Source organism: Schistocerca piceifrons, chromosome 9, assembly GCF_021461385.2.
Source record: "Schistocerca piceifrons isolate TAMUIC-IGC-003096 chromosome 9, iqSchPice1.1, whole genome shotgun sequence".
Lineage (NCBI taxonomy): Eukaryota > Metazoa > Arthropoda > Insecta > Orthoptera > Acrididae > Schistocerca > Schistocerca piceifrons.
Window position 1 is genome coordinate 225,802,626 of NC_060146.1, and position 18,238 is coordinate 225,820,863.

At 45.2% G+C, this 18,238-nt stretch overlaps 1 protein-coding gene across 1 annotated transcript in view; it reads right to left on the reverse strand.

The window, feature by feature from the left end:
• Positions 1 to 283: 283 nt before the first annotated feature.
• The window catches only part of LOC124716886 (UDP-glucuronosyltransferase 2C1-like), a 96,777-nt gene continuing 78,822 nt past the window's right edge, over positions 284 to 18,238 (reverse strand). The window contains exons 6-9 of the mRNA XM_047243439.1: positions 12,764 to 12,939; positions 12,621 to 12,673; positions 5,892 to 6,111; positions 284 to 566 (exon numbers count right to left, since the gene is read on the reverse strand). Coding sequence (XP_047099395.1) covers positions 284 to 566; positions 5,892 to 6,111; positions 12,621 to 12,673; positions 12,764 to 12,939 — 732 coding nt within the window. The remainder of the gene's footprint in view (positions 567 to 5,891; positions 6,112 to 12,620; positions 12,674 to 12,763; positions 12,940 to 18,238) is intronic.

The window sequence follows — 18,238 nt, forward strand, 5'->3', positions numbered from 1 at the left end:
GCTAGAGAGCTTTAGATTTTGGGACAGCATGTGCCTGGAATATAACAGCACGTATCAGACCATGGAAAGGCTGATCCAAAGCAGCACAAGGAGGTCCACTGTCAACAAGATGAGGTCAAGGCAATAGAGCTGACAACTGCCTGAGCTTTCTGACCAGAATGTGGCTGGAGAGCAGCAACAGGCAGCAGACTTTGGAGAGAGCGACCCAATGCAGCGCAGGGAGGCCCAGCGTGAGGCCTAAATAGGAAAGCTGTCACTGGACAAAACACCAGCTGAGATGAAGCTAGTGAGCCTTGAGCTTCTTGGCCAGTGCGCGCCTGGAGTGAAGCAGCAAGTGGCAGAGCCTAGAAAGAGCAACCCACAGGAGGACAGGGAGGCCCAGCACGACCAGGGCGAGGTCCAGGCAGTAGAGCTGCCACCAGGCCATGTCCCTGGCGGCGGACTGCAGGTGCCTTGTGTCGGCCTTGTGGCGCAGCAGGTACTCCGTCCAGAAGACGGCCTTCTCCAGCGGGGGTGTCGGCTGGTCCCGGATGAGCACTGACTGACGGTAAGCAGCCTCCCGGTACCTGTAAAAAAAAATGTCGTGTCTCACAAATAGTGAAATACTGCCAAATTCACCGAGAAGTCTAGATGGAAAATAGCAGTAACATGGGTCTGTTGAAATGGCGTCTAAGTGAATGCAGACACCAGGTAGGTATCCCTTCAAGGTTAGTAGAAGACAGTGGAACAGGAAACGTGTATAAATGAAAACTGGAGTCAGACTCTGGTCATCCTGACAAAGGGTTCATACTGGAACTTAACTGGCAGATTAAAATTTTATTGTGTGCTTGACCAGCACTCGAACCTGGGAACCTTTCCCTCTTGCAGGGAAGTGCTCCCCTGACAGAGCCATCTGGGCAAGACTCGCTTCCAACAGTGCCTCATCTCCCACGTTCTGAGTCCCGGTCAGGCACACAGTTCTGATGTGTCAGGAAGTTTCAAATCAGAGCAGATTCCACTCCAGAGTGAACATTCTGGCAAACGTTTATTCTTTGTGGAGTAAAGATATTGAAACAGTTGTAATTGGCTAGGGGCCAAGACTACTCTGCAGAGGAACATTAGGGCGACGCTTATAGAGCCAAGATGGAGTTAGTTACACTTTCTCTAGATCACTTGAACGATTATTTTATCGAAATTATGTGGAACGAGTCAGTTTACAGGATATCTATAGACGATTAGTGTTAACATTAATGAATACATTATCATTTTCTTTTTACTCGTGCAACTACGCTTAAACATAAGTTTTTTCATTTTTTTTTCACTGGCTACCAGTTTTTTAAGTAGAAATTCTTCAATGACATAGAACGATTTGTCCAGGAGAAATGATTTTAAATTAGATTTAAAATTTGCTTCGTTGGCTGTCAGACATTTTATGCTATGGGTAAATGATCAAAAATTTCTATTGTTGGATATTGGACGCCTTTCTGAGCCACTGACAGCTTTAACAATCGATAATAAAGGTTGTTTTTCCCTCTAATGTTGTAGGTATGTAAAAATTGTGAAATGACGAATTCCATTAGCAGTAATGTGTTCTGTGATGGCGCAGTTAAAATGCCTAGCTCCTTGAAGAGGTGTCTAAATGACGTCCGTGTGTGAATACCACATTATTCTTATTGCTCGCTTTTGTGGAATCAATACTTTCTTTCTAAGTGATGAGTTACTTTAGAAAATCATTCCTTACGACACTGTTGAGTGGAAATATACAAAATATGTCAGGAGGTTGATACGTTCGTTTCCAAGATTAGCAATTACACGAAGAGCAAAAGTAGTTGAATTTAATTTTTTGAGAAGCTCAGTATTATACTTCTTCCAGTTCAAGTTGTTATCAATATGTAACACAAAAATTTGGAACATTCTAACCTACTTATTAACTCCTGATCAAGTATTACATCAATTCTTAATATGATTATTTGTTGTACACAACTGAAAGTAGTAAGTTTTTTTCAAAATATAGGGCGAGACCATTTTTAGAGAACCACTTAATAATTCTTTGGAAAATATCTTTTGCTAACTCTTCCGTTTATTTCTCTGTAATGGGATTTATTATAATACCGGTATCGTCTGCAGAAAGTACCTGTTTTGCTTGTTGAATGTTAAGTGGAAGGTCATTGACATATATAAGGAATAGGAGTGGACCCAAAATTGAATCCTATGGGACTTTCTTAGTGATTGTTTAACCCCCCATCATTAAAATTTTTCGAATATCTTGGAAAAAGATGTCACTAAGGAAACTGGACAATAATTATGTCTGTCTTGACACTTTTCTTATGAAATGATTTAATAAATGCATATTTTAACCTATCTGGAGAAAGTCCCTGTGTCAGTAATCCATTATGTAATTATACCACTAAGGATGTTACTTATTAAGTTGGAACAACTTTTCAGAAATCTGTTTGAAATACCATCAACGCACAAGAGCTTTTGTTTTTTAGAATTTTTATAAGTATTAACTCCAGTGAGAGTTGTTGGTGGTACTTCTAGAAGCTTAAAGTTTTGTGGAATTACCCGTTTAATATATTCTCTTACTTCTTCAACTGAGCCATTTAATCCTATATTTGTTGCTACATTAGAAAATAAACTTTAAAAGTATTTGCAACTTGTGAATTATCAGTCAAAACACAGTCATTTAGTTTCATTGTTATGGAATGTTGTACACTAATTGGCATTCCTGTCTCCTGTTTGACAATATCCTTATAGTTTTTATCGTCTTATCTGCACTATTTATTTCTGTCAGGGCATGCATACGTCTGGACATTTTAATAACTTTCCTTAAAACACTGTAGTATTTTTTGTAGTATGCAAGTAATATCAGATATTGACTTACTCTGGCCTTTACATAAATTTCTCTTTTCCTCTTAGAGGAAATTTTAATGTCCTCAGTTATCCATGGCTTACTAGCTTTCTAACAGATCTTTTGGATAATTTTTAGGAAAGCAGCCTTCAAATATACCCACAAATTTACCATGGAATAAACTGAATTTGACATTAGCATGTCTTTCTACATATATCTCATCCCATACCACCCCTTTTAGCTTCATCTTAAAACATTACACCCTGTTCTCATTAATAGGCCAATTCTGTTTAGTAAATGGCATAGCACCAATGACAAATATAAACTTTGAACAGAAGTCCATTGCTGAGACACAATATTCAAAAAATTCCTGGGTGTGTGGATTGACCAGAAATTGAATTGGAAGAAACACATGGATGGTATGCTGAAACACTTGAGTTATTGCAAATTTTGGTGATAAACATATGAATAAATTATCCTGCCATGCCTATTTTCATTCACTGCTTTCATATAGCATCATATTGTGGTATAATTCATCATTGAGATAAGAAATATCCATTGCACAAAAGCGTGTAATAATAGCTGGAGCTTACCCAAGAACACCTTGTAGACATTTACTTAAGGAACAAGCGATATTCACAGTTCCTTCACAATACATATATTCACTTATGAAATTTGCTATTACTAATCCATCCCAATTCAGAAAATAATGGCCAACTGCATAGCTGCAACACAAGAGGAAAGGATGATTTTCACTATTCTGGCTTACAGCTTTGGCACAGAAATGGATGAATTATGCTGCCGCAAAAGTCTTTGGCCATTTTCCAAATAACATTAAAAGTCTGACAGGTAGCCAACCAGACTTTACAATCTAATTAAAAGAATTTCTAAATGACGACTCCTTCTACTCAGTAGATGAATTTTTAGATATGAAGCAGTAACTGTAAAAAAATTAATTATATCGTGTAAAGATATCTTATGTTAAACAGACACATTCCACATCACTACAAAATGTCGTATTCATGATCTTTGGATCTGACTCTGGGTTGTAAGGTGGCATACTGTTTACTTCGATGAACTGTGCAATATGATCAGATCGTCCATCAGCAATTGGGTACACATTGTTTTAGCCTGAACACTGTCTGTAAAAATGTCATCGACCAGTGTCCTGCTATTTTGTTGCACTCGAGTTGGAAAACTGTGTACTGAAATTACATTTAAACACCCTAACAACAACTCTAGTTGATTTTTCCTGTCCATATCGTTTAAGAAATCAACACTGAAATCTCGACACACTACTGTGTCTTCTTGTCTGATAGGCAGCTCAATAATTCCTCTAGATTTTTCATAAATAGCTGAAAGTTTCCTAGAGGGGATCAGAAAACTTTTATAATTACCAGGGAAGTATTTTGCAGTAAAAGCTCACAAACAGGTGTTTCTAGGTTCTGATCAACACAAAAACTATTTGTTCCAATATTTTTGACTTTGCTTTCAACTTTTACATATGTTGCAACTCCTCTTGTTTTCCAGGTTAACTCTACACGAAAATGATGTACGTCTGTAACACCTGATATTTAACTTGTCCATAGCTGTGGTTACATGGTGTTCAGAGAGGCACAGAGCATCTATCCCTCCAGAATTTTCAACATCTTGTGGGCATTCAATAAACTCATCTATGTTGTTTTTCCAGTTCTCTAATCTTTTGATGAAACACAGTAATTTTATTTTACTGGAAGATAACCTAAAAAGTGTGCCCCGTCGGTTCCAGTAGTCACAGGGATTTTGTCTTGTACGCTTGCGGCCCCCCTTACAATTTGTGCAAGGTGCTCAGCTAATCTTTCCTTCCCCCTCCTACATAGGTGCAGGCCATTATTAGTGCATCCCCATCGCCAGGTCGCAACATCAGCCACGGCACAGATGTGAACCTTTGTTTCAGTCAAAAGCAGCTTGCCCAGCTCTTTGTTGACACTGCTAACAGCCGTGTTAACCGAGGGCCGGTAATGTCGACAAACTCCACGCGAGTGTGTGCTGTCGCTGCTCCTGTTTTCTCCAGGTCACGTTGAATGCTGTATTCTAAGTTGTTAGCCAGGCTCTTTCCTGCTCCTCCTACAGCAAGTAGTTACTCTCGCCAACAAAATCTGTACGCAGGGCCCCTACGTTTTCTCTGCCGGATGCTCGGCGCAAGCTTTCACGTTGCTTGTGATTTGGTGTTCTAGGCCTAGCTTTTTCTGTACCAATTGGCGTACACCTGTAGCAGGACTCTTTCCTTTCTACCGACGTAGCCTTAATGCCGTCCCTAAGAGTCTGCTGCACTCTATTTTCCTCGATTTGTGCGTTACCTCATCTGGCTGAAATCTCTTATTCTTTCCTGGCTTCTGACCTTTACAGAAGGGAGATAAGGGCTTTTAATGTCGTGTCAGTGGCAAGCTCATAAGGTCGAACCTGGACAGGAAAGGGTAGCAAATTGTCCACCTCCTCGTAAAGGAACGACGCCAACATGTACCTTAAGTGATTTAGGGAAATAATGGAGACTGTACGTCTGGGATTTGAACCAGCGTCCTCTTGAATGTAATTCCAGTATCTGTCTTACCAGTGTGCCACCTCGCTCAGTACTTCTGACCACAGGCTGACTGCTCTGACACGGATTTTGTGATGTGTAGCGAACCACACTACAACTCTCGTGTACTGTAAATGTGACTAGAAATGAGTATCTCCTTAGGGAGGCCACATTGAAATCGTTATTCAGCCTCGGCTACACTCCTAAAGGTCTGGGCCGAAAAATGAGGCAACTCATTGGTACAGACACCATCCTGGCAGTGCGCGTTCTTTTTTGTTGTTAGCCCTCATTTCTGCACTAACAGCCAGCAAACCATCTTTTGTAACTACAGTAAAAGACTTATTTAGACCGTACGTGCTCACTTTATTTCGAAGTACCTTCGGTGGTGAGAGGAACAATGTGGTGACGGCTACAGATCGTGGCCAGTTACAGGGAGACGTACACTGTGTCTCAGACTCCGTACAGCTGGGCACGTTTGACAGGACGAAACAACTCGGCACCCACCTGGGGTCGGTGGCGACGGCGCGGACGGCGGCGGCGAGTGCGGGGGCGGTGAGCCCCTGGAGCTGGAGGACGCGCGCGAAGCCGGCGCGCCGGGCGGCCGCCGCGTTGGCGTCGTGGTCGCAGAAGACGGGCAGCGCCAGCAGCGGCGCGCCGTGGAAGCCCGCCTCCAGCACGCTCAGCAGCCCGCCGTGGCCCACGAAGGCGCGCAGCCGCGGGTGCCCTGCGCACCGGGCAAAAGAGCGAGCGTACTGGCCGGGCCTCCGCTACAGCACAGTAACACACTCAGGCGATAAGCCGTGGGCTGGCGATACGCGGTAGTATCGCACACACGAGATATAAAAGGGCAGTGCGTTGGCGGAGCCGGCATTTGTACTCGGGTGGCTCGTGGGAGAAAGTCCGACACGATTATGGCCGCACAACAGGTCTCAATAGACTCTGAACGTGGAATGGTAGCTGGAACTAGACGCATGAGACATTACATTGAAAGGGTACAGTACCGCCCGACATTGAAAATGGGTACAACATTCTTCGTTATTCTTGTCAGAACAACATATTTTTTGTAATAATAACTCAATCTCACTTAATACACCGAAGCCGGATACCAATGTAGGAAAGAATGGCAATTTATTTAATTGATCACATGTGCACTCGCACAAAATAAATCCCTATATCCAATTTGGTGAGATCTGCGAAATGAATGAATGTATGGTCGTCTGCTAACCGCAAATAGTGAATGTGCAATATATGATCATCTTTGAGACGGTCCTTTGGTCACCTTTGGTGGAACCAAAGAAATGAAATTTACCTGAGCTTTGAGCGCCTGAAATGTGGCTGACCAATGGGTAGCATGGTCTTCCCCCACCTCGCCGGAGGTGCGAGGTGATCTGAAGAACGGCCATGTTTCAACACTTTGGCGCTGGATCTTGTGTTGGTAAGACCTGTTTTAGGTGTGCTCCGTAAAGACAAAAGAGTGGTGAGAATGTTATGCATGTGGAATACTTAAGAGTAGTTTGGAATAATAATTTCTCTATTTCAGGAACTTTTGTGGGGAGAATTAAATGACAGGCAGGTAATATTAAGGGGATCGTAGTAATCTTCGGAAGTGACCAACGGTCACAATGAAACCACGTGTAGCAATAAGTTGAAATACTTCCGATTGCTTAAGTTAAGCTGAATTACTGGCGTGTGTACTATATGTTGGAAATATTTAAGAAATGGCGTGTGCAGGACTTGAAATTAGAGACGAGTACTTCCACGTGGTGAGTACTGTGTGAGTCTCAAAGTACTCATCCATGGTATCAGTTCAGGACTCGCGTGTGTGACGAATATGTTCTTAATATTACTTTGCGTGTTATGTTTCCGTGTGACGCTGGACTCAAACTCTAATACTCTGAGAAAGAAGCAAGGTGAGTCAGCCGTCTATCCAGCAACGCCACTTGGCTTGCATTGCACAGGAAGAAGTGCATATATCCTCCAAAGTTCGTAGTAGGAAAGAAAAGTTACTAAGTAGGGCAGTGTCGTGTGAAATTGGGATGAATACTAATTGGAGTGGGAAAGCTTAAAGTTAAGTGATTCTAACGTTGTGATTATTCTTTGTGATGTATTCTATGTTGCTAGTGTGATGTATTTCTGTGAATCACTGATAACAGTTGTCAGTGCCTGTCAGTTGTCACTGTCTGATAATAGTTCTCAGTGCCTGTCAGTTGTCACTTTCTGATAATAATTGTCAGTGCCTGGCAGTTGACACTGTCTGATAATAGTAGTCAGTACATAGCAGTTGTCACTGTCTGATAATAGTTGTCAGTGCCTGCCAGTTGTCACTCTCTGATAATAGTTGTCAGTGCCTGTCAGTTGCCACTGTCTGATAGTAGTTATCGCTGTCTGCCAGTTGTCACTGTCTGATAGTAGTTTCCACTGCTTGCCAGTTGTCACTGTCTGATAACAGTTTCCACTGCTTGCCAGTTGTCACTGTCTGATAACAGTTTCCACTGCTTGCCAGTTGTCACTGTCTGATAACAGTTTCCACCGCTTGCCAGTTGTCACTGTCTGATAACAGTTTCCACTGCTTGCCAGTTGTCACTGTCTGATAACAGTTTCCACTGCTTGCCAGTTGTCACTGTCTGATAACAGTTTCCACTGCTTGCCAGTTGTCACTGTCTGATAACAGTTTCCACCGCTTGCCAGTTGTCACTGTCTGATAACAGTTTCCACCGCTTGTCAGTTGTCACTGTCTGATAACAGTTTCCACCGCTTGTCAGTTGTCACTGTCTGATAACAGTTTCCACCACTTGTCAGTTGTCACTGTCTGATAACAGTTTCCACCGCTTGCCAGTTGTCACTGTCTGATAACAGTTTCCACCGCTTGTCAGTTGTCACTGTCTGATAACAGTTTCCACTGCTTGCCAGTTGTCACTGTCTGATAACAGTTTCCACCGCTTGCCAGTTGTCACTGTCTGATAACAGTTTCCACCGCTTGCCAGTTGTCATTGTCTGATAACAGTTTCCACCGCTTGTCAGTTGTCACTGTCTGATAACAGTTTCCACCGCTTGCCAGTTGTCACTGTCTGATAACAGTTTCCACCGCTTGTCAGTTGTCACTGTCTGATAACAGTTTCCACTGCTTGCCAGTTGTCACTGTCTGATAACAGTTTCCACTGCTTGCCAGTTGTCACTGTCTGATAACAGTTTCCACCGCTTGCCAGTTGTCACTGTCTGATAACAGTTTCCACCGCTTGTCAGTTGTCACTGTCTGATAACAGTTTCCACCGCTTGTCAGTTGTCACTGTCTGATAACAGTTTCCACCGCTTGCCAGTTGTCACTGTCTGATAACAGTTTCCACCGCTTGCCAGTTGTCACTGTCTGATAACAGTTTCCACCGCTTGTCAGTTGTCACTGTCTGATAACAGTTTCCACCGCTTGTCAGTTGTCACTGTCTGATAATAGTTGTCAGTGCTTGACAGTTGTCAGTGCCTGACAGTTGTCACTGTCTGATAACAGTTGCCAGTGCCTGTCAGTTGTCACTGTCTGATAATAGTTGTCAGTGCCTGTCAGTTGTCACTGTATGATAACAGTTGTTACTGCTGGGTGGTTGTCACTGAATATAATTAGTTTTCTACATAACTTACGAATTAGTTGTTATATTTTTGCATTTGAAGTGCTAAGGGGTCTGCGCACGTTCGGTATTTATCAACTGCACTTATTTGTCAAACCTTCAGTATACTCTATCAACCCACAAACCACCAACATCATTGTCAATATTTTCAGTTGGCAACACTATTTCACAAAGCTAAAATGTCGAACACCAAAAACAAAGCGCGTGCCGCAATTGCATTAGCTGTAACTACGGTAAACAACGAAAAAGAGAAAATGGTTAGAAAATAGCTGAGAAAGAGGACCGGAAATTCGTGTCATAATAACGCCGAAGATGGAAGCAAAGAAAACATGCAGAACAAATTTTCGGTCTGCAGCGAAGTGTGTGCGGACTTTCCGACTACTGCAAAGGAGGTCTCACGTGTGCATCACCTTTGAAACCGTGGGTCACGGGTCTGTTCCAGCGCACGCTTGTAATCCGCCTACTTGTACACATCGAGTTCAGTTGTTCAGCATGTCCCACCCGGTGCACTGGCACCATATACTGACTTCAGTCGCAAGAACACCGGCTGTTCGCTGGGCAGCCAAACGAGACACTGTCCGACTACTGCGAAGCAGGTCTCACGTCTGCATCAGCTGAGCGGCTGGGTGCACTGTGCACTGCCAGAGCCCGAGCGTGTTCTCGTAGATACGATTTAAAGTAACCGCTGTTATCTATTGACATGTATGGCACAACAAATCTGATGTGACACATCAATCTCTTGAAGACGGTATTCACTTTGATATCACAATTGAAGACCTAGGCTGAAATCTGTGGCCGGCCGTTGTGGACGAGCGGTTCTAGGCGCTACAGTCTGGAGCAGCGCGACCGCTACGGTCGCAGGTTCGAATCCTGCCTCTGGCACGGATGTGTGTGACGTCCTTAGGTTAGTTAGGTTTAAGTAGTTCTAAGTTCTAGGGGACTGACGACCTCAGCAGTTAAGTCCCATAGTGCTCAGAGCCATTTGAAATCTGTGACGAGGCATAAGTTGCAACTGTGCAGTAACATTTCAACAAAATCTCAAAGTAAGACACTTCAAGTAAATGCGTTGTGATTTTTTAAAAATACAATCATATAAAATAAATCGCAACACAAAAAAAAATTACTGTAGGGCATCAAGTTTTTTGGAATACTTTTGAGTGGGTAACACGTTTAAGTGATCAAAACTATATGATCATAGGTTAACGTAAGTGCGGGATAAGCCACTGTAAATGTGAAATGCTTGTACATTAAACGTAAACTGTGAAGTGCTGGTACATTAATAATCAGTGTAGCCGCCAGAATGTTGAATGCACGCATGCAAACGTGCATGTATTGTGTCGAACAGGTTCCTCGTGTCAGCTTGCGGGATGGAGTTGCGTGCCTGTTGCACCTCATAGTTCAATACAGGGACGGTAATACTGTTTGTGGACGGCGCTGGAGTTGTCGTCCGGTGATGTCCCACGTGTGGACGATCGGAGAGAGAGCTGCGGCCGAGGCAACACGTCGGCACTCTGCAGAGCGTGTGGGGCTACAACAGCGGTACGTGGCCGCACGTTATCCTGTTGACAGACACCCGCTGTCATGCTGCTCGTGAAAGGCAGCACAACAGGTCGAATCACCAGACTGACGTAGAAATTTCCACTCAGGATGCGTGGGATAGCGACGGGAATGCCCCAGCTGTCATACGAACTCGCACCCCGGACCACAACTCGAGGTACAGGTCTAGCTTGTCTAGCACGCAGGCTCTCAACTAGCCTCCTCCAAGCAACAAACGGTCACCACTGGCACCAGAGGCAGAACCAGCTTTCATCAGACGTCCCCCCTGTCCTCCAATGAGCTCTCGCTTCACAGCACTGCCGGCGCTTTGTGGTCAAAGCAATGCACGCTGCAGGGCGCCTGGCTCGGAGGGAGCTGTTCTCGAAGTAATCGCCTTGTGACAGCCCGCTGCGCCACTGCAGTGGCAGCTGCTTCACAGGCTGCTGCTGCAGATGCAGTAGGACGCGCCAGAGCCTTACGCCGAACGCGACGCTCTCCCCTCTCGACAGCACAGCGTGGCCGTCTCGCGACCGTACACCGTCGTGAGCACCGCTGTTGGTAATCGTGCGCAGTGGCCACTTCCCTGTCTTCTGTAGTACTGCAGGAGGAACATACAGCTTCTCGTAGCCCATTTGCACTCGATCTTTATCTGTGTCTAGTTATCTACGTCGTCCTCACACTCGTACAGCGGCAGCAGTGAGTTGAGCTGCCTCCCGCTGTGAGCTGACGCCGCGCCACCGGGCTCGCCTACGAGACAGCAGGTGGGGCCCTGCCACAACAAAAGCGGCTCGGCCAGTCACAAAGAGGCGTCGCCCGGGCCGTGGCAGTCCCCCGCCTTCCGCTGCCGCCGACACCGAGACGTGCTGCACTCCAGTGCGGGGCCCCGTCTGCGCCGCTCGCGTCCGGCTGCCTCACCCGCCAGCTTCTGACCAGTGAGCCACTGTTAGACCTGCTGATGCTGGGGCTCCAGCTGGAGTCGCAAAGAGTGGGCAGTTTACACGGAGGCTCCTTCCAGTCTGTGGGCACCACCGAGGGATATCGGGTTCGGGGCTGTCCGCCATCGTGCCTCGGATCTGTCCAGCTGCCCAGCGTGCGCGCTCGCACACGAACATACACGCACCTGCTGACAGGCTCACACATGTGAGGCTGCCACCGGCCGCTGCCACTTCACCGAGCAGCACTCAGTCTGCCCGCACTGCCACAGCCGCGCACGCCGCCACCCGGTCCTTTGCCGCGGCAGCGATTGCTGCCCGAGAGTCGACGCGTTCCGTCAAGTCACCGCCGTCGACCGCTGTGTGACCGTACTACTGAGTGAAGAATGTATTTTTTATCTGAGCTCTTCTAATTCCGTGACTGCTTCGTTACTGTAGCTACGCAATACATCGGGCTGCACACACCATCCCGGGTCAGGGCGACCGTCCTTGTTGTTAGTGGTGTCTGCATCCCAATACTATGGCAAGATAATTATTAAAATGTACTGCCTACCTCACCTGGATAGTCCTGTTTGGAAAGGCGCCACTTCTGGCATGGGTACGTGCACGGGCCCCAGATCTTGTCTGTGTGGCAGTTTAATTTTGAGTATCAGTGTGGCAGCCAGCCTGTGTGTGGGGTTTAGGTGGTTTCCCATGTCCCATTAGGTGAATATCGGGCTGTTACCCACGTCCCATCTCAGTTACACGATTTGCAAACACTTAGGAAACTTGTGCTCATTTTCACACGGATAACACAGTCAGTTGGGGGGGGGGGGGGGGGAGAGACACGTATTCCGTCCTCGAGTGGGGAGGGCGTTACAGAGTAGCGACAGGAGGGCCGTCTGGCAACTGTGCCAAATCCGTTAATAATCGACCAGGCCCTGCACCGATGTGGGACAAAGGTACAAGAAAAAGAATTAGGTTAAAGAATATTGCCTAGTCAGATTTAAATCATTGTCAGAAGATCGACTGAAACTTTCCTGCTTTCGCTTTCAGTTTTCAACTGGGTTGCTACTTGGCTAGGATCTCCTGCCTCGGGCTGACACTTGCTGTGTGCTCGCCCACTTTGGTAACAGCTGGTCAGCTAGGTGAGAGAAGCGCCGCCTTACCTAGCAGGTCCTGCTGCGGCAGCCAGCGCCTCAGCATGACGTTCCCCGGCACCCTCAGGCCCGGCTCCAGCTCCAGCCCAGAGCCGGCCGTCCCGTTCAGTGGGGGTCGCAGCGGTCCCTCCAGCTCCAGCTCCAGCTGCGGCACCCCCTCGCTGCCCGGGCCGGCCTCGTGCTTCCACAGCACGCGGTACGGCAGGCTGCCGAAGGCGGTCATCAGCAGCCGGTGCAGCTCCGCCGGCATGTTGGCAGCCCTGACGCCGGAGCCCATGCTCACCAGCACGAAGCCAGAAGGCGACCCGCTCACGAACTCCTCCAGGTCCTGCAACCGTAACGGCACCAACGAATTCAGCACACCGCCATCGTCAAACGCCGCTCTCGTAGTTCCGTACCTCAGAATGAGTGTGTGGGATAACGTGGGAATCGACGTCTCCTGCATCTCCTGTCCTTCACGAGGTCCTACTGAGGGGGACAAGCCATTGGCTCTTCCCTCCTGCGATGAAGGTTCTACTGCTGGCGCAGCTTGTAGTTAAAGACAAGGAGGTGCTGCCAACCGGGTGGTTATAATTAAACTTTCCCTATTTAACACGCTATAACACGGAAACGAATTACCGTACGAATATCAAACTTGGTAGCATTAATCTCCAGACTATGGGGTGCAGGATTTCCTTGCTTCACAGCTCCACCTTCCAGTTCCAACTATGGCCACCAGTTGCTGTGATTCGCAGTCTCACACACCTGACCAGTCGCAGTGCACTTGTTGACGTGTCAACAAGAGCTTAGACAAAAAGAGCAGGGCTTTATTGGTGAAGCTCTATTATCGAAGCAACAGTAATGCTGCAGCTGCACTTAGAAAACATCGGCGGCTGAAAGGATCACTACAGAAGGGTCCTCTTTCTCCACCTGCTGTGCGGAGCACGATGAAGAAGCTCGAGTCAAGTGGAGAACTGTGCTTCGCTCCAGGAAGAGGCCCACAACTGGTTGCACCACAGGTGATTCATGAAATCGCTGTTGCTATGGCAGACAACGCTGCGGGCAATTCCCGATCGTCAGGCAGTACCCGTGCTGTGTGACGACAGTTGAAGATCCCGTGGTCCACTGCACGGAAGTTGTTTCGAACCATTCTCAAATGGTATCTGTGCACGATTCCTACTGAACGGCAGCTTGCACCACAGGACGCACAACAAAGTGTTCACTTCACTCTCCAGTTTCTCACAAGCATTCAAGTTGACAAGAGCTCGCCCTGGACCATCCTATGGACAGATACAGCTCATTTTCCTCTCACAGGAGAAGTGAATACACAGAATTGCCGAGTGCGGAGATCTTCACCTCCAGTCGCGGTATATGAAGTTCCTCTGTACGGTCAACGTGTTACCCTAACGGTGTGGATTCACGGCTACATTCGTCACTGGCCCATTCTTAATTGAACAGGTTGGCGCTCGAGACCAGAGACGTGCAGTATGACTAGCCAGCGATACTGTGCGCTTCGCCGGCATGTCATACCTGACCTACAGCAGAGAGACGCAATGAACTCAACAGTTTTCGTGCAAGATGGGGCCCCACAGCAAATCGCTGAAGTTCACCTGCTTCTTCGGAACACAATTGGAAACGATCAAATTATCAGCCGATCGTTTCCAACTGCTCGGCCGGCAGGATCACCTGATCTCACTCCGTGTGATTTGTGGTTGTGGGGCTACCTGAAGGACAGGGTTTACCAGGCGAACATTCACACATGTGCTGAAGCGCAGCATACCGAGAGAGGTAGCCAGCATACCTACGGAAATGCTTCGTCCTGCAGTGCAGAATGCAGTCCTGCGCTTTCAGACTGTTCTGGACACTGACGGGTGCCGTGCTGAGCCCATTTTGCAGCAGTAATGGTACCGGTATGATGTACCGTGGCAGCACGTTAAAACTGTTTCAGTTGAATTGATTCTGCATTAATTCTCTTCCCCGTGTCCTTGACATTAATGTTACCAAGTTTGGTACTCGTACGGTGATTAGTTTCTGTGTTAAAACGTGATAAATAGGGAAAGTTTAATTATAAGCACCCGGTGTATATTAAAAGACTCAATAATAGATCACAGGATTTAAATTATCAGGACGCCTTTCGAAAATTTCCCTCACGAATATACATAATGAGAGTGAATGTTTCGAGAACTGTCATATCAAAAGATGTTTTCTGAACAGCTTGTGGACAGACTTGAGACTGCACCTTGGAATGCCAGTGAGCTCCATGTGGCTCAGCTACTTCAGAGTACAGCTCTTTTGGGCCTCCTGAAGGCCTAGCCGTCCTACGTCACGACTACGTCACAAGCAGAATCTGGCAGAAGCTGTACTGGATTTCTTCGTATACAGTTCTAGCCCATATTTCGTGGACTTCATATTATTACTTGCGTTCTGTGAATATATACTTATTCATAACACCAGGACACTGACGATCTCCCGATAATTTGTCGTTATTGGTGTGATATGGTGTATTGAAATGTTGCAGAAGTCATGTCTGGTGGTTACAGAACTTCCATATTTCGTTGGTTTCGTATTATAACCAGTCTCTTTTGAAAGTATGTCGTTTCAAGATAATGGTGCATTGTAGATGTACACTACTGACCATTAAAATTGCTACACCACGAAGATGACGTGCTACAGACGCGAAATTTAACCGACAGGAAGAAAATGCTGTGACATTCAAATGATTAGCTTTTCAGAGCATTCACACAAGGTGGGCGCCGGTGGTGACACCTACAACGTGCTGACGCGAGGAAAGTTTCCAACCGATTTCTCATACACAAGCAGGAGTTGACCGGCGTTGTCTGGTGAAACGTTGTTGTGATGCCTCGTGTAAGGAACAGAAATGCGTACCATCACGTTTCCGACTTTGATAAAGGTCGGATTGTAGCCAATCGCGATTGCGGTTTATCGTATCGCGACATTGCTGCTCGCGTTGGTCGAGATCCAATGACGGTTAGCAGAATATGGAATCGGTGGGGATAATGCACGAACGCATGTTGCAGGTCCTGTAAGGGCCTTTCTGGATACAGAAAATGTTCGACTGCTGCCCTGGCCAGCTCATTCTCCAGATCTCCCACCAATTGAAAACGTCTGGTCAATGGTGGCCGAGCAACTGGCTCGTCACAATACGCCAGTCACTACTCTTGACGAACTATGGTATCGTGTTGAAGCTGAATGGGCAGCTGTACCTGTAGACGCCATCCAAGCTCTGTTTGACTCAATGCCCAGGCGTATCAAGGCCGTTATTACAGCCAGAGGTGGTTATTATGGGTACTGATTTCCTAGGATCTATGTACCCAAACTGCGTGAAAATGTAATCACATGCCAGTTCTAGTATAATATATTTGTTCAATGAATACCCGTTTATCATCTGCATTTCTTCTTGGTGTAGCAATTTTAATGGCCAGTAGTGTATGAAAAACGATTTGTTCTTGTTAGGATTTGTCATAATCAAATGACAGTTAATAATATACATAGTGCTCAGAGCCATTTGAACAGTTAATAATATATCGACGATTAGTGTCTTCAACGGATCACATAATGTAAAATACGCATACTGTCTATGCAGAAGTTTAAAATAGTATTGTGAATAGAGGAAGAGAATTATGATACCAAAGTTTGTTGCTTACATCCTGCCTTTTCCACATTTTATTTATTCATCTTCTCGTTTTCTAAAAGGTCCTGGGACTGTATTATTAATTTAATAGAAGTATGTCATTCAGTATTAGATGTTATATATACATATAAGAGCTCTTTCTCTAAAGAGTGACTTTGTTACATTGTGTGAACATGCCGGGGAATATAGACCAACAAATTTGCAAGATTCTTTTCTACGTCCTCGCCTGATTTGATCGGAATTCAGTATTCAGTTATACATTCAAAACTCAGTCACTACATAAGATCCGTGACGGCACAGACTGATCACTGTTTCATTGTTCAGACCCATAAACACCATGCACCAAACACAAACAAAACATTTGACCTACTAAGTTTAGAATTTAAAACACGAAAATAATTAAAAATACAACGCAAATAACAGACGCAGCATCAAAGATCTCTGCAGATCACGTCTTCCAGTACCATTTGTTGCGATAAAAGAGTCGAAATGTGACGTTAACAGATGAAAATGCTGTCAATAGATCTTGTTTTGGAGTTAGCTTTCCGTGTAATGTAGTAGTTGATTATGACGCACAAAGGAAATGTGATATGTAAACTTTTGGCTAGAGTGTAATTTCCTCTCCCTCGCCCCCCCCCCCCATCCCCCTCCCCAACCCGAAATCTTGGTTGTTGTGACAGACTGATCAGTAGCAGACCTCGGCTCCAGGTTAATTCCGCCTGCAGAGTATGGAAACAGCGAACCGCTTCTGCTGTAGTGGGTAGTCTGTGTGTGTTGCGCTTTAGTGTCCCAAACTGTGCTTAAAAACTAAACAGCTAGTAAACAGAGTGCCTGAAAGTCACTGAAAGGATATTAAGCTGCAAATGACGCTATAGCTACACGCAGCATATAGCGTGAGAGTTAGTGAATTAGTTACGTGTTCCATACATTATCTGAACGTTTTTTTATTGAAATCATGTGCAACGAGTCAGTTTACAGGATATGTGTACATGATTATTGTTAACGTTAATGAACACATTAATTTTTAGTACTAATGATGATGCTGCCTCAAAATAAGCTTTTTCTACAGGTTACCAGTTTTTAAATAGAAAAGCGTTCAAGATATGGAAGGAGTTGTCTAGGAGAAGTGATTTTAGTTTCAATTTAAAATTTTCTTTGCTACCTATCAGATATTTTATATTATTGGGCAAATGATCAAAACTTTTGGTGCCCCATGCTGAACTCCTTTCTCATCCATTGACAATTTTAGTGATGGATAATAAAGGTAATTTTTTGCTCTAGTGTTGTAAGTAAGTCCCTCACTCTCCTACTCAAATTGTGGTGGATTATTTATGACGAATTTCATTTGCGAGTATATGTATTGTGGTGACGCAGATAAAATGCCTAGCTCCTAGAAGAGGACATCTGTGTCTGAACACCACATATTATTCTTACTGGTGACTTGTGTGCAATCAGTATTTTCTCTTTCAATGATGAATTACTGCAGTAAATAATTCCATAAGGCATTATTGAGTGGAAATAATAAAAATATGCAAGGAGGTACATTCGTTTGTTTTCAAGATCAGCACTGATAAAAAGAGTAAAAGTAGATGAACTGAATTGTTTCCAAAACTCAGGTTTATGATTATTCCAGTTCAAGTTATCACGAATATGTACAACCAAAAATTTGGAGCATTCTACCGTATTTAATGACGACTCTTCATGCGCTAGTCAGTTGTTGGTATGACTATTGGCTGTAAAGAACTGAACAGAGTGTGTTTTTTCAAAATTAAGGGAAGGTCCATTTTCAGAGAACCGCAATAGTTCTCTGGAACTATAATTTATTATCTTTTATGTTACTTTATCTTTAACGGAATTTATTGCAGCACTAGTATCATCTGAAAACAAGTACCAATTCTGCATGTTGAAAGTTGATTCGAAGGTTACTCACACATGTAAGGAATTGCAGTGGACCCAAAATCCAACCCTGTGGGACACCTTTGCGATTTCTCCCCAG